Source organism: Bos javanicus, chromosome 7 (genome assembly GCF_032452875.1).
Source record: "Bos javanicus breed banteng chromosome 7, ARS-OSU_banteng_1.0, whole genome shotgun sequence".
Lineage (NCBI taxonomy): Eukaryota > Metazoa > Chordata > Mammalia > Artiodactyla > Bovidae > Bos > Bos javanicus.
In genome coordinates, this window is record NC_083874.1 from 5,948,437 (window position 1) to 5,962,895 (window position 14,459).

At 55.2% G+C, this 14,459-nt stretch overlaps 1 protein-coding gene across 15 annotated transcripts in view; it reads right to left on the reverse strand.

Annotated features, from left to right (window-relative positions):
* MYO9B (myosin IXB) overlaps window positions 1-14,459 on the reverse strand; it is a 107,095-nt gene that overhangs the window by 11,693 nt on the left and 80,943 nt on the right. For all 15 annotated transcript variants that reach the window (XM_061421667.1, XM_061421664.1, XM_061421660.1 and 12 more), the window contains 10 exons: window positions 14,085-14,124; window positions 12,920-13,042; window positions 11,406-11,486; window positions 9,206-9,316; window positions 7,199-7,321; window positions 5,940-6,089; window positions 5,690-5,856; window positions 3,740-4,645; window positions 2,317-2,389; window positions 2,022-2,140 (listed from right to left, as the gene is read on the reverse strand). In XM_061421667.1, coding sequence (XP_061277651.1) covers window positions 2,022-2,140; window positions 2,317-2,389; window positions 3,740-4,645; window positions 5,690-5,856; window positions 5,940-6,089; window positions 7,199-7,321; window positions 9,206-9,316; window positions 11,406-11,486; window positions 12,920-13,042; window positions 14,085-14,124 — 1,893 coding nt within the window. The remainder of the gene's footprint in view (window positions 1-2,021; window positions 2,141-2,316; window positions 2,390-3,739; window positions 4,646-5,689; window positions 5,857-5,939; window positions 6,090-7,198; window positions 7,322-9,205; window positions 9,317-11,405; window positions 11,487-12,919; window positions 13,043-14,084; window positions 14,125-14,459) is intronic.

A 14,459-nucleotide genomic window follows, 5' to 3' on the forward strand; every position in this document is an offset into this window, starting at 1 on the left:
GCATGCCTCAGGGCAGCTGAGCCCACTCGCTGCAGCTACTGAGCCCTCATACTCTGCAGCCCTTGAGCCACAACTAGGGAAGGTCATGTGCCACAGCAGAGGAGAGACAGAGAAAAATCCCGCTCTCCTCCCTCCCCCAAGATATTTTTATAGGCACAAGGTTTCTGTGGGGGGACTCAAAGAATAAACCCAAAATCATATACTGTGGATGCTGGGTGTGTGATGGGGTGAATGATGACCACCCGCCAAAGATTTGTTCATGTGCTAACCCTCAGGGCCTGTGAGCATGACCTTATCTGGGAAAAGGGTCTTTACAGATATGACCACATGCTATGGACTGAATGTGTCCTCCTAAATCTGTATACTGAAGCCTAACTCCCAGTGTGATGGTGTTAGGGATGCTGTGATAGTTTGGGAGGTAATTAGGTCACGAGGGTGGCGCCCTCATGAATGGGATTAGTGCCCTTTTAAGAGACTCGAAGAGCTCCCTTGCCACTTCCTCCGTGTGAAGACGCTGTGAGAAGGCCTCTATGAACCAGATACCAAATCTGCTGGCACCTTGACCTTGGACTTCCAGCCTCCAGCTCAGTCTGTGGTGTTTTGTTACAGGGGCCTGCATGGACTAAGGCACTGAACAAAGGATCTTAAGATTCCCAGTCATCCTGGATTACCCATAGGGGCTCTAAAGCCAGTGACAAGTTATCTTCATAAGAGACAGAAAGTGACTTCCCGGGTGGCTCAGTGGTAAAGAATCTGCCTTCCAATGCAGGGGACGCAGGTTTGATCCCTGGTTGGGGAACTAAGATCTCACATGCCTCACGGCAACTAAGCCCAGCACTGCAACTACTGAGCCTGCGCATAGCAACCGAGACCCAGCGCAGCCAGAAAAAAAGAGAAGAAACGGGAGAGGAGAAGAGTGTCACGTGAAGATGGAGGCTGAGACTGGGGGAGGGGGTGCAGCCACAAGCCAAGGAGTGCCTGCAGCCCCCAGAAGCTGGAAGAGGCAAGGAGGGGTCCCTCCTTGAGATTCTTTGGAGGGACACACGGCCCTGCTCACGTCCTGATTTCACACTTCTGGCCTCCAGAAAAATGAGAGAGTATGTTCCTGTTGTTTGAAGCGTCCCTGTTTCTGGTACTTTGTTTTGGCGGTGGGGGTCTCCCCAGAGTGGGGGGCTCTCTTCCCACTGCAGTCCGCTCATTATCCTCAGGCTCGCATTCACTGTTTGATCAAAGCTCCCCAGTCCCAGGGCCCAACGTCTCTGCTCTGTGAACCGCCTACATCTCTGTGGCAGGGACTTTTTGGGGATAAAGCTGTGACCGATTTTGTGATTCAAAGACCTGGAGGGTTCCCTGACATGGGGATGGGGGTGCTGGGAGCTAGTGATGATTCTGTTCATGCGTGCTGACTCGATTTGGTCGTGTCGGACTCTGCGACCCTATGGACTGGAGCCCACCAGGTTCCTCTGTGCATGGGATTCTCGAGGCAAGAATATTGGAATGGGTTGCCACGCCCTCCTCCACGGGATCTTCCCGACCCAGGGATTGAGACTGAGTCTCTTATGTCTCCTGCATTAGCAGGTGGGTTCTTTATCACTGGTGCAACCTGGGAAGCCCGGTAATGACTCCATAAATGGCCAAAGGGACACTGCCTGTGGCCTCAGGGGTGACCCACACTGTCTCCATGCTTCAGTGGGAATCATTTCATCCCGATGCAGCAACAATCTGTGCTCCACGTGGGTTTCTCTTCATGGAACTGCCAAGTAAATGCCCCCCAACTGAGCTTCCTGAGTGTAACTGGCTTATGGGAATTCCCTGGCAGTCCAGTGGTGAAGACTCGGCACCTTCACTGCTGAGGGGTCAGAGTCAATCCCTGGTCAGTGCACTAAGAGCCTGCAAACCGAGTGCCCAAAAAAAGCAGCAGCAGCAAGAGCGGGATTGGCTTAGGAGACTAGACTGCTCTGAGACTGAAGGCCCTGGACATGCTGGGTGTACCCAAGCCCACCCCCAAACCCTACACCTACTTAGACTCGGCGGAGCCTGGGGACAGGCTGGCGTCTGTCCCTGAGGCTGCGTCGGCCGACTTCTTTTTCTGGATGGCCAGCTTCTTCGTGCTGGGCTCCCCATCTGTTTCTGCAGAAGGCTGTAGGGGAGTGGGGCTGGGTGAGCAGAGGCAGGCGGCCTCGCTAGAGGGAAAGCAGGGACTCCCCCGGTGCCGTCGTGCCTTCTATCCACCGTTCGCTTCTGGTGGTGCCAGGGCAGCTGAGACAGAAGTGGGCTCGGACCCTCAGGGGTGGGAACCGCCGCCTGAAGCTTTACCTGAGTCTTGGTCTGGGATGGAGACAGGAGGAGCTTGGAGATGTCACTCGTGGAAAAGGAAACGCGCCTCTCCCTGTGAGATCACAGAAATGTGGCTTTTACTGACAAGGGTGAGCAGGAGACATGTGGGGTTGTCAGGACTGGGGGCGGGGTGGTGCTACCGCCATCTGGTGGGTGGAAACCGGGGATGCTGCTCTGTACCTCAAGGGGTTCAGGACGGCCCCCACCACAGAGATGGAGCCGGCCCCAGAGGCCTGTCACCCCGGGGCCAAGAAAGCCTGTCCTAGAGGAAGGTCTGTGTCTTCCTCCACCTCTTCTTTCCTTTGGAGAAGCCAGCCTCTGCGACAAGGGGCTGGGTCTTGGAGTCACTGATATTTAGCTTACTAGGGGTCCAGGGTCTACAGTTTTTCCAGTAGTCACATGTGGATGTGAAAGTTGGACCATAAAGAAGGCTGAGCACTGAAGAATGGATGCTTTTGAACTATGGTGTTCAAGAAGACTCCTGAGAGTCCCTTGGACTGCAAGGAGATCGAACCAATCAATCTTAAAGGAAATCAACGTTGGATATTCACTGGAAGGACTGATACTGAAGCTCCAATACTTTGGCCACGTGATGTGAAGAGCCAAAGCATTGGAAAAGACCCTGAAGCTGGGAAAGACTAAGGGCAGGAGGAGAAGGGGGTGACAGAGGATGAGATGGTTGGATAGCATCATTGACTCAATGGACATGAGTTTGAGCAAACTGTGGGAGATGGTGAAGGACAGGGAAGCCTGACGAGGTGCAGTCCATGGGGTTGTGAAGAACTGGCCACAACTTAGCCAATGAACGAGGAGAAGAAGGGGCCCACGTGTGTCGGCAGCTGCTCCTGCAACCTGTAGGTGTATGTGCGCAAGCACCCCACCCTGCTGATGAGGAAGCAGGTCCAGGCAGGCTGCAGAGGGGGACCTCAAGCCGAGGGGCCACCCCCCACAAGGCTGCAGAGGGGGGACCTCAAGCCGAGGGGCCACCCCACACAGGGCTGCAGAGGGGGGACCTCAAGCCGAGGGGCCACCCCCCACAGGGCTGCAGAGGGGGGACCTCAAGCCGAGGGGCCACCCCCCACAAGGCTGCAGAGGGGGGCCTCAAGCTGAGGGGCCACCCCCCACAAGGCTGCAGAGGGGGGAACCTCAAGCCGAGGGGCCACGCCCCCACCAGGCTGCAGGCTTTCTGTGTGAATAGGGATCATTTGGGCAGGGCCTTTGTCTTTCCCAACCTTTCCTCCAGTCCCCTGCTTCTCTGGGGCTGCTGCCCGACTGCTGTCGGCTCTCGGGGCCTGAACCACATGTGTTTCTGAGATGCATGATGCTGTGCACGGCTGTGCAGCCACCCCCACTTCCCCAGCATCCCCAGCCCTCGCTCGGACAAAGGAGGGTGCAGGCTTACTCTGTGGGCGTGAGGGTGGCCCCCACGGCCCGGTGCCGCTCACTGAGGTCCAGGGACTGACTCAGCATGGTGTTGCTGCCCGTGGTCATCAGCTTTTTGCCCCGCCACAGCTCTACGGCGTTGGCCAGCCGCTCAGTGTCAGGATCCCGGTACCGCTGAATCTGTGTGGAGCCTCCAGGACTGTCAGGCCTCTCCTGGGCCCTGGGGCCGATCCCCGGCTTGCTCTTGTCCTTGGGGGTCTCCGGGGTGGCACTAGGACCCAGTACGGTGACCCTGCTGTCCAGGGCCAGGCTGGTGGGTCGTTCCTCGTGGCTGGGCCTGGGGCTCCCAGCCTGGGCTGCTCCCGAGTCCAGGCTGCTCGGCGCGGCCTGTGGGGGCACCTGAGGCTGCTTCTTGGGGGCCGCCATCTCCATCTCAGTCCTGGCATCCGAAGGGCTTTCATCTTCCCTGCCCTCCTTTCTGTCTTCTGGGAGGCTCTCCTCTGACCCTGGGACAGCCTTTCCAGAAAGTTCTCTGAGGGTGTGCTCATCCTTGCAGGACTGGATGTGCTTGTTCTGGAGCTTCACGTGCTCCAGCCCCCGCTGTCGCCGTGACTCACGCTTCTCTCGGCTGCGGGGCACTTTCTCTCGACCTTCAGCTGCGTGTTTCTGGGTTGGGGGCGCCTTCTCCACGCTCGGGACCTCCTTCTCAGGTTGGCAGCTCTCGGCTGGGAGAGCCCCATCGCTGAGGCACACCTCGGGCTCCAGGTCCAAAGGCTCGCCCTCTGTGGAGGGTTCTAGGCCCTGCTCGGGTTCTGGCCCAGCTGCCTGGGCCAGTCCGGCCTCGACGGTTTCCTTCTTCGCGGCTTGCTCGGCTTCCCTCTCCTTCTCTTCAGCTTTCTGCTTCTCCTCCACCATCCGGCTGAAGCTGGTGGGGTGGGGGAGGAAAGGAGGTGGGTTTAGGAGCAAATCCACCCAGGGCATTGGGGAACCCTGTTCCACCTGCAGGTACAGGGTTGGGGGGGGCCAGGCTCCCCCTCTGCCAAGGGGTGTGACCCTGGCCCCTAGAGATGCTTCTGGAAAGGTGGACCCATCCTCAGCCAGGAAAGGGGGGAGACAGGGAATAGCCTCATGTTGTCATGGGCACTGCTGCCTAATGGAAGACCTGGGGGCGGGCACAGGAAGCGTCGGCGAGGCCTACAGCACCCTTGTACTCAGGTCTGCTCAGCCCACTTGGTAGTGAGCGAGACCGAGGTGGTGTACTGACTACTGACACTTTTTCCAGTGAAAAAAGTGAAAAGTGCTGGTTGCTCAGTTGGTCCGACTCTATATGAACTGTACCCCATGGACTGTAGCCCGCCAGGCTCCTCTGTCCATGGGATTCTCCAGGCAAGAATACTGGAGTGGGTAGTCATTTCTTTCTCCAGGGTATCTTCCTGACCCAGGGATTGAACCTGGGTCTCCTGCATTGCAGGTGAATTCTTTACCATCTGAGCCATCAGGGTCAGGGGGACCTTTATGAGGTTTGTTGCAGGAGGGATCTGTTCAGAACTCCCTGAATTCCTCTGGGGTCCCTGGCCTGGTGGACTCCCTGTGAGTGGGGACAAGGGGGCCCCCCTGAGGGTTGGTCCCGGTGGCCTGAACCCTCTGAGTCCAGGTGTTCTGCTCAGTGGCTGGGGGTGGGCAGGTGCAGTAGGCGGGTGGGGGGGTCCTCTGGCAGAGACTGAGTGCTACCAATGGTGACCTGGGGTTGCCATAGGTGCCACCTACCAGCCCTGGAGTGTCTCTCTAGGGCCCAGTGTGCCCAGACCGGCTAGACGCCTGCCAGCCCCTCCTCAGCCTCCCTGCATCCAGACAGGGACATCCTGACAGCTCTACCGGCCAGGTGATATCTCAGGTAGCACTTGAGTGTTGAGTGGGTGGAATGTTCTGGGGGGTTGGGTGGGGGGGTGCTTGGTCCCATTCTGCTCACCTCTTGCGCTGCAGGTGCCCCCGACAGAGGCTCTGGAGGCGGATGATGCTCTGTCTCTGGCGCTGGTAGGCTGCCCGCTGCCGGTAGCCCCTCCACACGGCCTGGAGGAACACGGCTGCCTGCGTCCTCTCCAGTGCCCGGCGGACGCAGTAGGACCGCCAGCAGGCCTGAGAGTGGAGGGGGCGTTCAGGGGCTGGGTGTGCGTGGCCCCGGCTAGCCTTGCCACCCGCCCCGTGGGCCCCCTTAGCACCTGGATCGTGATGGCCGCCTGCCGCATCTGCAGGAAGTGCCTGCGCTCCAGCACCATCCGGAACCAGCTCTGTAGCATCAGGATCTTCCGCACGACCTCCTGGTGCAGTGTCTCCTGCAGGGCCTGCCGCTCGGTCTCCTTCAGGAAGACCTGGGGTGGGCACAGGAAGCGTCAGTGAGGCGTCCAGCACCCCTGGACTCAGGTCTGCTCAGCCCACTTGGTAGTGAGCGAGACCGAGCTGGTGTACTGACTACTGACCTGAGCAAGACGGGTTTTTTTTTTTAAAAAAAATTCATGTTGAGATAGAATTCCCATAACATAAAATGAACTGTTTAAAGTGAATAATTTGGTGGCATTTGGTACTTTCATGATATTGTGCAGCTGTCACCTCTATCCAGCTACGAAACATGTCATCACTCCCAAGGGAAACTCCGAATCCATTAGTAGTCACTTCCTAATCCCCATCCCTCAGCCCCTGGCAACCCCTAATCTGCTTTGTCTTATTTTTAGAATTTTTGGGGGGTCACATCACACAGCATGTTGAATCTTAGCTCCCGAACCAGGATTGAACCTGCATCCCTTGCATTGGAAGTGCAGAGTCTTAACCACTGGAGCACCAGGGAAGCCCCCGCTTTCCGTTTTTATTGATTTACCTGTTCTGGACGTTTCATATAAACTGGATCATACACTACAGGGCCTTTCGTGCCTGGCTTCTTCCACTCAGAGTTAACAGTTTCAAGGCTCACCACGCAAGTGTGTATCGGAGCTGAATAAGATTCTGCTACGTGAAAGGCCCACGTTTTATTCATCCATCATCTGCTCATGGACACAGGGCTTGCCCTTTGGCAATTCTGACTAGAACTGTGCCGCTATGAATGTACACGCACTAGGATTTGTTTGCACGTGTTTTCAGTTCTTTTGGGTTCATACCTAGGAGAGGAACTGCTGGGTCATCCGGTAACTCTACATGATTGACTTGCTGGGGTGCTGTGAGACATCACAGAGTTACTGACCAGTCCCTTGAACACCCTGTGCTACGGTGTGATGGTTCCTAGCCTACAAATGAGACACTGATGCCTGAGCCCCACACCTTAGGCCTGTCCCTCTGCCTTCCAGGAAGAAATAACGTGCTGCTCCCAAAGAAATGTACTTCCTCAGCAGAGCCCTTATTTTCCAGGGAGTGGCGTGGGCTGTGCGAGGACCCCGTGTGGAGTGGAAGACATGGGTACAAGGGCCCTCTGAGGGCTGCGATTGCTGACCTTGGTCTTGCCGATCTGGTAGCTCCTCTTGTCTATGTCCATCTTCTCCAGCAGGGCAGAGATGACCTCCCTGCAGGGCTGGGCATTCTTCGGGAGAAGCACCTGGAACTGCTCTGTGAAATCCTGGGTGATTTTGGGTAAGAAAGGAGAATCTACGTGAGGGTTTCTGCCACCAGAAAGAACAGGGCTCTAGCCACTCCCCGGTCAAGTCGTTTCCAAAGCCAGAACTTGGATTGATGTGAATAGTGTTGACAAAACTGAGATCTGGGACTTTGTGAAATAGTCTGAAGCTTAAGAAAGGCTGTCGCAGACACAGAGCACTGGATCTTTCAGTCAGTGGGAGAGTGGTCATCATCACGAGGACCTGCTGGTTGCTGGCGTTGTCGGGGGAGAGCCAGAAGATGAAGTTGACTCTGGGGGGCTCACAGTCTGTGATTCATTAGAGAGCTGAACCACAGCTGGAGGTATGCCTTTTTTTCACTGCATGGCATGTGGGATCTAAGTTTCCCGACCAGGGACTGAATCTGCATTCCCTGCAGTAGAAGAGCAGCATCCTAACTACTGGACCACAAGGAAAATTCCCAGGGTATGCCCCCTGACCTTTTTTTGGCCATGCTGTGCAGCATGTGAGATGCTATGTCCCCAGTCAGGGATCAAACCTGTGCCCCCTGCATTGGGAGCATGGAGTCTTAACCACTGGACCATCAGAGAAGTCCTGGTATGCCCTTTCTAAGTAAACAGTTATGCTGAATTTTTAATAGCCAATCATGAGTGAAACACATCAGCATTTTCTCCCTTTTGGGCAATTTGCCTTTCCTGTTTATGCAGATCAGAAAGATGATATTCCTGTTTCTCTGGATGAGAAGAGGCAGGCATGCCACAATGAAGCCATGTACCTGAGGCCATGCAGGTTAACCTGGAATGGGGACCAGGGGCTTCCACATCTAGGTTCAGGCCCAATGCTCACTCAAGCACTGCACAGCTGCTGCCAGCTCCCCGTATACGCCAAGGGTTCTCCACCTGGGCCATGCTAACCCCTGGGGATGTTTGGTGTTAAATGGAGACATCTTGGGTTGTTAGAACTCAGGGGAATAGTGTTCCTGGCATCTTGTGGGTGGAGGCCAGGGATGCTATTCAATACACAATGGTGCACAGGGTGGCCCTCACCACAGAGCATGACCCAGCCCCAACCGTCAATGGTGACATAGATGAAAATCTGTTGAAATTTCATCTTCACCAGTTTGGTGTTACTAGTGATTCTCTGGTTTCTAAAAAGCCCAGGGACCCTGAAGTCATTTCTTTGGGTCTCAGTTTCCATATTGGGAAAACCGGAACCAGGGCCCCCTTGCAGCTGGTTGGCAGAATAAAAAAGCTGGGTATAAAAGTGTCTATTACAAGCATAGAGACAAGACAATATCTTGTAATAACCTGTAATGGAAAATAATCTGAAAAATAATATATATGTGTATGTATAACTGAATCACCTCGCTGGATACCTGAAACACTGTAAGTCAACTATACTTCAATAAAATATATATGTTAAAAAAAAAATTAAGATTGGAGAAAGAAAAAAAAAGTGCCTATTACAGAAAATGCTCAATAAAGGGCCAAGTTACACAGGGATCTGCTTGTGTGATTCCCTCTTCCCTGTCTGGTTTAACAAGCCTCCTGTGAGGAACTAGGCCCACCCCCCCTACTATGAGAAAGAACGATCTGGTACAAATACCAACAGCTATTGTTGTCAGTCGCTTAGTCGTGTCCGACTTTTTTGCAGACCCCCATGGACTTCAGCCCGCCAGGCTCATCTGTCCATGAGATTTCCCAGGCAAGAATACTGGAGTCGATTGCCATTTCCTTCTCCTGGGGATCTTCCTTACTCGGGGATCAGTATCAGGGTGGAGAAACCCTGATGGAAAGTAACCTGCCAGGCTCAGGCTACGGAGAAGTGCTCTCTCTGGAGGTGGCCAGTGTCCCCGATAGCCATACGCATGCGTGAGTGTGTCCTACCTGGAATGAGTACTTGGCACTGTAGCCTGACCTCCGAATCCGCACAGTCTCCAGCATGCCTGTGTAGCGCAGCTGCTGCAGCACCAGCTCATCATCGAAACACAGCTCTTTCTGAAACGGGATCGAGCGATCAGGGAAGACTTATGCAGGTGGCTGGGGACAGGCAGCCCTGGGAGGAAGTGCTGATTCCCAAGTGACTGCCATCCCTCTGGATGATAGGTACGGATGCAGTCAGCGCACACCCATGGGCTGGGGCTGGTCTGGGAATTGTCCCCAGCCTGGCAGCTGCGGGCACCTGGTTTTTTTCTTTGCCCCAGTCATGCTTTTTGAAATAAAGAGGTGGGGCTGCTCAGCAGTGATACCTGAGGCATTCATCTCTTCTAGGAAACATGGCATCTGATCTGCTCTATTCCTTGCTGTCCAGGAGACAGATAATACTTCTCACTGCCTAACTTAAGATAACTTGGTGCAAAGATTTATTTCCTAAAGGCCCCTTCCCAAACCTATGTTGAACTCATACCCTGTGCCAGGGATTAGAACGAGTACTGGGGATCTAGCAGAAAGAACACATGGCTGGGCCGTGGGAGGTGTTACAGGAGAGGGGACCCTAGACCACGCCTTGAGAGCTGAGAAGAGGACAGGTAGGGGAGGAGGGCAGGAGGCAGCTAAGTGAAAACCCAGAGGAGAAAGGGGAGCCCAAGCCATGGACAGCAGGGAGGTGCTTGCTGCTGGAGGGCTGGGGGTGAGAGGGAGGAGAGGCTGAAACGAGGTGGGTTCAGTGAGCTTCCAGCCCAGAGCTCAGGGGCCTGGACTCCATGCTGGTGCATATTATTTAAGTGGAGGGAGGGAAGAGAAGGGCATGAGGCGAGGGATGTCATGACAGGGTAGGAGGTGCTTCTGTATTTGGTGGGCTCTCCAAGACTGGAGAGAATGCTACTCAGTACCCTAAAGAGCACAGAACAGATGCTCAACAGCAAGGAATAGGCTGTGAGCATGGGTCCAGAGCAGGAGTTGGTGGAGTGTCTTCTGAGTAGTCCAACATTGAGGCAAAATCCAAACAGGTGGGGCAAGTGGGCCTGATTCTGCAGCTGGTGGAAGGTGGGGGTGGGGACAGAAACTTCTGAGATGCCGTCGCTGGGGGACCAGGAATGGGGTGGGGGAGGAGGAGACAGCCTGGGTCCAGGTCCTCGCCTGGTGATGGTGAAGCCTTGGCACCTGGCAGGGCCAAGCTGGGCTTTGGAGGTTAGCGGAACATCCCAGGAGCAAGGAAGAGGAACAGAAACAGAAGAGCAGAGACAGAGAGTGTGGGTGAACAGTCACCAGGATGTCCTTGCTCAGAGATCCACTCATGCCTGGAAGAGAGCCCAGGTCCTGAATGGCTCCAGCAAAGTTCTCGAGGGCACAGAATCACCAGTGGACCTCTGGGGTGAAGAAAGCCTGGCAGCAGGGGCTGAACTGGCTGCTGGTGCCCCGCTCTGGTGCTCAGTCCTCCCAGGAAGTTCAGGATGAGCAACAGGCTCTGGGCTCCTGTTTTCTGACCTCAACCTCTCCCATCTGGCACATTTTCTGCGCTGACTGCTTTGGGGATATAGTTGAAGAGCACCCTGACCTGTCTGTCCTCAAGCCAACTTTCTCTGGAGCCCCTCCATGTTCCAGTGCATGTATGTGTACTCAGTTGCTTCAGTCGTGTCTGACTCTTTGCAACCCCATGGACTGTAGCCCGCCAGGCTCCTCTGTCCATGGAATTCTCCAGGCTAGAATACTGGAGTGGGTTGCCGTGCCTTCCTCCAGGGGAATCTTCCCGATCCAGGGATCGAACCTGCGTCTCTTGCATTGCAGGTGGATTCTCTTACTGCTGAGCCACTGGGGAATCCCCCACGTTCCAGAGACTGTCTCTATTCCTGGCTGGTCACTACATGGCCCTGGCTGTCTCCTTCTGATCCCTGTCACCCCCTGCTAGCTAGAGCACACTTTTAAAATACGTGTCCAACGAGGCCAGGAACCCTGGCTGGTAGCAGAACCAGCTTCCTCCAGTCCTCGGAACCTGTGTGGACACTTGCTTCCTCCAGGTGGATACTCTCCTGACCAACCCTCCTGACTCCCAGCACTCCCCCACCCCTAGACACACAGTAACACTCCCTGCCAGTCTCCAGACCTGGGCTTGGCTTTCGCCTCCCTGGAGATGGGGGGGACCCCTTACCTTCTCGGCGTTGGAGCGGATGCAGCGGATGAAGAAGGGCTCTGCCTTCCCTAGTGTCTCCAGGAGCTTATTCAGGGAAGTCTGAGGAGAGAGAGAGGGGAAGGTGTTGGGCTGGGACCCCCTCGGGGGCACATCCCTCAAGGGAAGGCGATCCAGGTCACCTTCCTGAATCAACGGGGGTGCATCTGTGCTGACAGGGAACAGGGGAGGTTTCAGCAGGAGGCTGTGCTAACGCAGAGGGCCCCCAAGGGAGCTGTGGGTCCCCAGGGCTGAGGGCCGCCATGTTTCTGTCTCAGGTGAAAGGGGCGGGGAAGGTGGTGGGATCAGATTAACTCTTTTAGGGATTTAAATCACATGTCAAAGGAGGCCAAGAACCCTGGTTAGTAACAGAACCCGTCTCCTCCTGCCCCCACGGACATGTCAGCACCAGCTGGCGGCCACCCTCTTATCAGAGGTTGAGCTCTGCAGGGCCTCACTTCCAAGTGCCTAAATTCTAAGAATCCCAAACTGTTCCTTTTGTTCCTTCAGCCTTAGAGGTACAAGCTCCTGCCCACGGTTACTATCTCAATAGTCTCTCTCTGTTCCCCTTCTGCCTTTTCAGTCCTCTAGTACCTGTTTAACCAGTTCCATATGTTAAATTCTCTGATTAAAAAAAAAAAAAAGTCAGCCACAGAAGGGATCATGGTTGCAGTGATTTTGGTCTCTGGCCTGCTATTTCCAACAGGGCATTGTGGGAGTTTCTAAATGATGTAATTATATATATATACATAAATAAAAGCTGAAGTGGAAACAAAAAACTTAGATTGTGCAGAATGCGAAGGAACAGAAAAGTTAATGGTGAGAGTCTGCGGCCATCTGTTGTTTAGCTGCTAACTCATGTCCGACTCATGCAACCCCATTGACTGTAGCCCACTGGGCTCCTCTGTCCATGGAATTTTCCAGGCAAGAATACTGGAGTGGGTTGCCATTTCCTCCTCCAGGGGATCTTCCTGACTCAGGGATTGAACCTGCATCTCTTGCATTGGCAGGTGGATTCTTTACCACTGAGCCACTAGGGAAGCCCTCACTGGCCATTGGACCCCATTGAAAGAAAGAAAAAAGTGTCCCTGAGCTTCCTGGCAACCAGGGAAAACAGGGAAATGTGATCTAAGGACACAGTTCAGTGTTCACATTAACTCACACGCTGACTCATGACTCTTTTAAGATGGTGCTTCTCCACCGAGGGTGACTGTGTTCCCCCAGGGAGCCTTGGCACTATCTGGAGACGTTTTGGTAGTCATGTCTGGACAATGCTACCGGCATCTGGTGGGTGGAGGCCAGCAACGCTGCTCAGCGGCCCACAGCACACTGGATGGCCCTCACCATGGAGAATGACCTAACCCCAAATGGCAAACGGTGCTGCGGTCAGAACGCTGGGGATAATGAGAAGCTCCCTGTGCTGGGTTAGTTTTGGCCCACCCATGTGAGTGCCAGGCAGAGCTCAGCACCCCCTTCCACCCCCCCGGGCCACCCACCTGGAACTGGGCACTGATGCTGGGCGGCTTCTTCTTCTTGTGAAGGTGTAGCAGGGACTTGGTGGTACGGTCATGCAGGGTCATACTGATAATCAGCTTCAGGGATTTGGAGTCCAGCAGGTTCTAGGACAGAATCGCAGGGTCTGGCCTGCCCTCCCAAAGCCCCAGAGGGCACTGGGAGGCATCTTGTGCTGCCCCAGAGCCAGGATAATGCCCCCCTGGGGTGGCAGCTCTTAGGCTCAGTCTGGGGGCTGTGCTGTCAGAGACGGGGTTGGGACAGGAGGGCCTGGCAGGCAGCGGCGGTGACCTGACCGGGGGCTGAGCCTGAGCTGCGACCTGTGGATGGTGCCACCTCCTAGAGGGCTGATTACGTTCACCTGTGGCCTGAGTGCCCAGAAACCAAGAGCTACAAGTGCTGGCTTCCCTCCAAGCACCCATGTTGCTGTGAGTGCTCATCCGGCCAGTCCTCCTGTGGGCCAGCCCTCACTGTCGATACGAGCTGGGGGCACCAGTGCTGTCCCACCTGTTGGCCAGACCGAGTGGACCGAGCGGTCGCTCGCTCTAATTTCAGAATCTCTCAGCACGCTGTACGTGCAGACTAGACAGGGCGCTTGGGTGTACCTGACCCAAGGCTGGCTGCTGGGGTCTAGGCTGCCAGCGATGCACAGCTGCCCCCTTCCCAACATGACCACCCTGGCTGACAGGCCTTGTCTCCCTGGATGCCCAGGAGGTGACGAAGCCCGTCCCACCCTCTTGGAGTTGGCTTGCAGCTAACGACACCCAATGTGGGGATATGACAGGAGGGTCCCATCGCCTCTTGGTGAGATAAGCTCTGCGATACGACTGCCACTCCTGGGTTCCCCGGGATCTGGCTGAGCCCACTTCCTGCCCTCCCCCACCTCAGGTTTCTCCTGGGAGTTCCCTGCTGTACACCACTTGTGCAGAGACCACATCACAGGCCTGCTTCTAGAAAACCCAAACAAAGACCCCTCTGTGTCATTTCAACAGGAGATAGTTTTTCAGAAGGGAAAGGGGAGAGGGAAGGAAAGAGAAGGAATTAGAGAAGCTCGAGAAGGTAAAAGCCCCCGCCCCAACCCACTTTCTAGAATCAAGACGCGAGCCAGCTGCTCGCGAGGCGGTGCTGGGTGGTGCTGTGTGTGTTTACCTTTGGAATGATCTGCTTTTGTTTGATACCTTTACTTTTCCTGTCAAAATATTAAAAATGGTTTTGTGAACAGAAGGAACACAGTGTCTGGCTCTGGGTTAGTTCAGCAAGCCACGCCTTGCGGGTTAGATGGAGCGAGAACAGAGAGAGCGACAGAGTCCGGAGGCACAAGTGCAACGAGGCCACCGCCTCGCCAGGGACTGTGCATACCTGCCTCGCCGGGCCAGCGGCTGCCTCCGCGGTGGCAGGGGCCCCTGGGTGTCGGGGGGAGCTGGTGGATCTCACAGAATGACGGTGAGAGGTCCCAAAGGGGCTTCGAGGGACCCCATGCAGCTCTGAGCCTACCAGGTGTCCCAGCTCTATTTGCTAGACGTT